The 3,055-nt window shown below is 34.3% G+C and overlaps 1 protein-coding gene across 2 annotated transcripts in view; it reads right to left on the bottom strand.

Moving 5' to 3' along the window:
* Nucleotides 1–1,763: 1,763 nt before the first annotated feature.
* BRCA2 (BRCA2 DNA repair associated) overlaps nt 1,764–3,055 on the bottom strand; it is a 51,932-nt gene continuing 50,640 nt past the window's right edge. For both annotated transcript variants that reach the window (XM_020875301.2, XM_020875300.2), the window contains one exon: nt 1,764–3,032. In XM_020875301.2, the coding sequence (XP_020730960.2) occupies nt 2,391–3,032 (642 nt within the window). In that variant the 3' untranslated portion in view covers nt 1,764–2,390. The remainder of the gene's footprint in view (nt 3,033–3,055) is intronic.

Below are 3,055 nucleotides of genomic sequence, written 5' to 3'. Positions count from 1 at the left end.
TTCTACCCTATTAAGAACTAGTTTTTCTATAACTATATTTACCCATCTTCTTTAATGACTAGGAGACACAGAGGTAAAGATAAAAGCAACTTTATATTTTACTTGTGTGTATAAATTATTTGATCTCTATACATTAGAAAGACTGTATTACTTTAATATTCCGTATTTAGTACTATTGAAATCTATTCAACATCTTGATGATTACCAGCAATGATCTGTAATTTTTTCAACATTTAAAAAAATTGATGTCTCCTTTGAGTAGCAAAGTTTGCCCAACAAGCTAAAATTAAGTGAATCTGAATGAATCTAAAGCATAGTTTGGCTAAATTCTATGTATCCAAGCTCAACACACAATAATCTAGTAATAATGATAATCCACATTAACAGTACTCCTGTTTTCCAGACCCCAGATAGTCCTGGGTAATCCTAGTCAACGTGGTCCCTAGGTCAGTGCAGAATTGGGTCAGTCTGGGTGGCTTGACTCATTTAGGATAGTAGAGGTGAAAAGTGTCAGAAAGTCCAGATGAAAGTTCCTTTGCTCAATTCCATAGGAGCAGCTAAAGGATCATAACTCAAGCCCCGCCGATTTACTTCGGACTCTCTGCTTAGGGTTTCTGGTTTACCTAGCCTGGACTGGGCTACTTTGTATTTGTCCTACGCTGAAAGAGCTCAGAATAGTTCCCTGATATATTTGCCTTTTTGGGAGCATAAAATCATTAATAAAATGCCACCAACTTTGTTTATCCCATCTAGAAATGACCTATTTTTTCTTTTAACACCCATGACTCCTGATTTTTTTAAATTTTTGAACACTTAACACTGACTTGTTTTGTGTATTAACATTTGCATCACTCACAGGGTTGGCAGAGTGCTTTATATACACAAGAGGCTCCCATTAAGTGTTTGTTGAGTTAACACAAATTGCTTTTACCATTTACCCCTTATCATGCAGTATGCATTGCTGACTTTGTAATCATTAAATTATCACTTTTGGGGGGACAATATCCATATATACTCAAGCTTCACATTTTATTTATATAGCTTGGCTATATTATTTACAGTTTATAAAAAGCAGAGTGTATGTTAGATGTCTCCATTATGGGTACTCTAAATGTTAATGAAAAATGAAGGAGGTTATAGCTTAAGTTTTTTCAAGAAATAAAAAGGCTGAATTCTTATAATTCTTTCTGTTCAGCTGAGACTCAAGTTTTATTCCCTGTTCTAGTGTATGGATCATTGGGAAAATGATTAGGATATGAAGACTAAATTGTTTTATGAGAAAAAGTTAAATCATATTAGTAAGACTGGCAGAACACTTAAGTTAGAAAGAATAGCAGAACAGACTATTATGTTAATTTTCAGAAGCGAGAAAGAACATGGGTCACAGTTATGGAAGGAGGGAAATTGCTTTTTAAAAGGATTTATTCTTGGCTTTAAGATGTGTTTATAATGAGATTTAAAAACATGATACTGCATATAAATTTAAGACATACTAAAACACTTTATGCTATTAGCTTCTAGTTTGAACTGCTTTCTCTTTTTCCTCTATTAAAGTAACAAATGAGAATACCATCTTAAATTGAATGGTTCTCATCTGTTATGGTGGTTAGAGAAAACTAGGTTTAAAAGGGACTGCTTGCTGCATCCTGTGATAGGACTAAAAGCAAGGAGAATCAGTACCAATTTGAAAGATTTTCTCTTAAGTTGCAGTCCAGGTGATCATTTTGTTAAGAAATAAAAACAAATTAACACAATGAAGTCTGTTTCTGATTTAAAGTATTTCAACTTTTAATAAATAACTTAATTTTACAGATCAAAATGGCATCAGAAAAAGGAAGTGCACTGAGGGTTCTATTTTTCTTGTAGTCATGCTGACTTAAGGATGAAGGACTGGTTGAAAGAAAACACCACTGTAATATCTTACTCATCCTGACTTTTTTGATCAGGAAAAAACTGTATTAGAACCAACATGTGCATTATAGAAAACTGGTTCATAGTGGGTTACCTCTTAAAAACAAACCTAAAATGGAACTAAACCAAAAAGAATTACACGAGTCAAAATAACTTTACTTAGTTTCCTGTAGTTGACACAATCTAAAAGAAACAGTTGTGTTTACTTCATTTGTAATACTTACAGTGATCAAACCCAGTCATAAACATTTAGAGATTTTCTTGATTAGTTAATATATAGTTATACAATTTTAAGATATATAATTGAAATAAGAATATACCAATGAAGAAAAAGGGAAAGAGCATTGCTGTGATATACAAATACCAGATAAACTTTTAACTATTTCCTTCCTTTCCTCATTATGCAATTTCCAATGTACAGTTTGAAACTGTATATGTTTTACAAACTGGAAAGGTTGAGTCAATAACTAATTTAATTGTCATTTTGGTTTCTGTCGCCTTTGCAGTCTCTTGGATATATTTTTTATTGCACTTCTGTCCTGCATATTAGTCTCCTGTTCTTCAGTCCTGGCTGGGGAATTCTCTCGTTCTTTGATCACAGATGTAGTGTAAGGCCTTTTCAGTCCAACATAATCCTTAGGACTAGTGGGAACAGTCCTGGTGGACCCACTGATAGATGTAAGTTGATTTCCTCCTGCTGAACCAGATAAAAGGGCTTGGGTATTTATCAGTGCAAGTTCTTCATCAGCTATCGAATCACTTTCCAAAACAGAAATGTCGTTAAATTTTTTAAGTGGAGTCATCTGAGGAGAATTCAATTCTTTTTTCTTCATAGGTGTTTCATATTTGGTGCCACAACTCCGTGGTGGCTGAAATGCCTTCTGTGCGGCTGGAGAAACAAATGTACAAATGGGACTAACAGGTGGGGGTACAGGCAGTCTACTCAAGAAATCCAAGGCTCTTCTCTTTTTGCAGCTTTTTGGGTCATCAGTCTCTTTTTCCCCTTTGCCACAAGACTTTGAAGTTACCTGGGCTGATACAGGTGTGCAGACAGACTTCTCTTTTAGCTTACAAAGTGACAATGGACTTTGGTAATTCATCTCAATACTGGGAGAAGACAGCTAATGAAGAAAACAAAAACAAA

The sequence above is a fragment of the Odocoileus virginianus genome, chromosome 8 (assembly GCF_023699985.2).
Source record: "Odocoileus virginianus isolate 20LAN1187 ecotype Illinois chromosome 8, Ovbor_1.2, whole genome shotgun sequence".
Lineage (NCBI taxonomy): Eukaryota > Metazoa > Chordata > Mammalia > Artiodactyla > Cervidae > Odocoileus > Odocoileus virginianus.
Note: the sequence above shows the minus strand (reverse complement) of the source record. Positions and strands in the feature narration are given on the sequence as shown.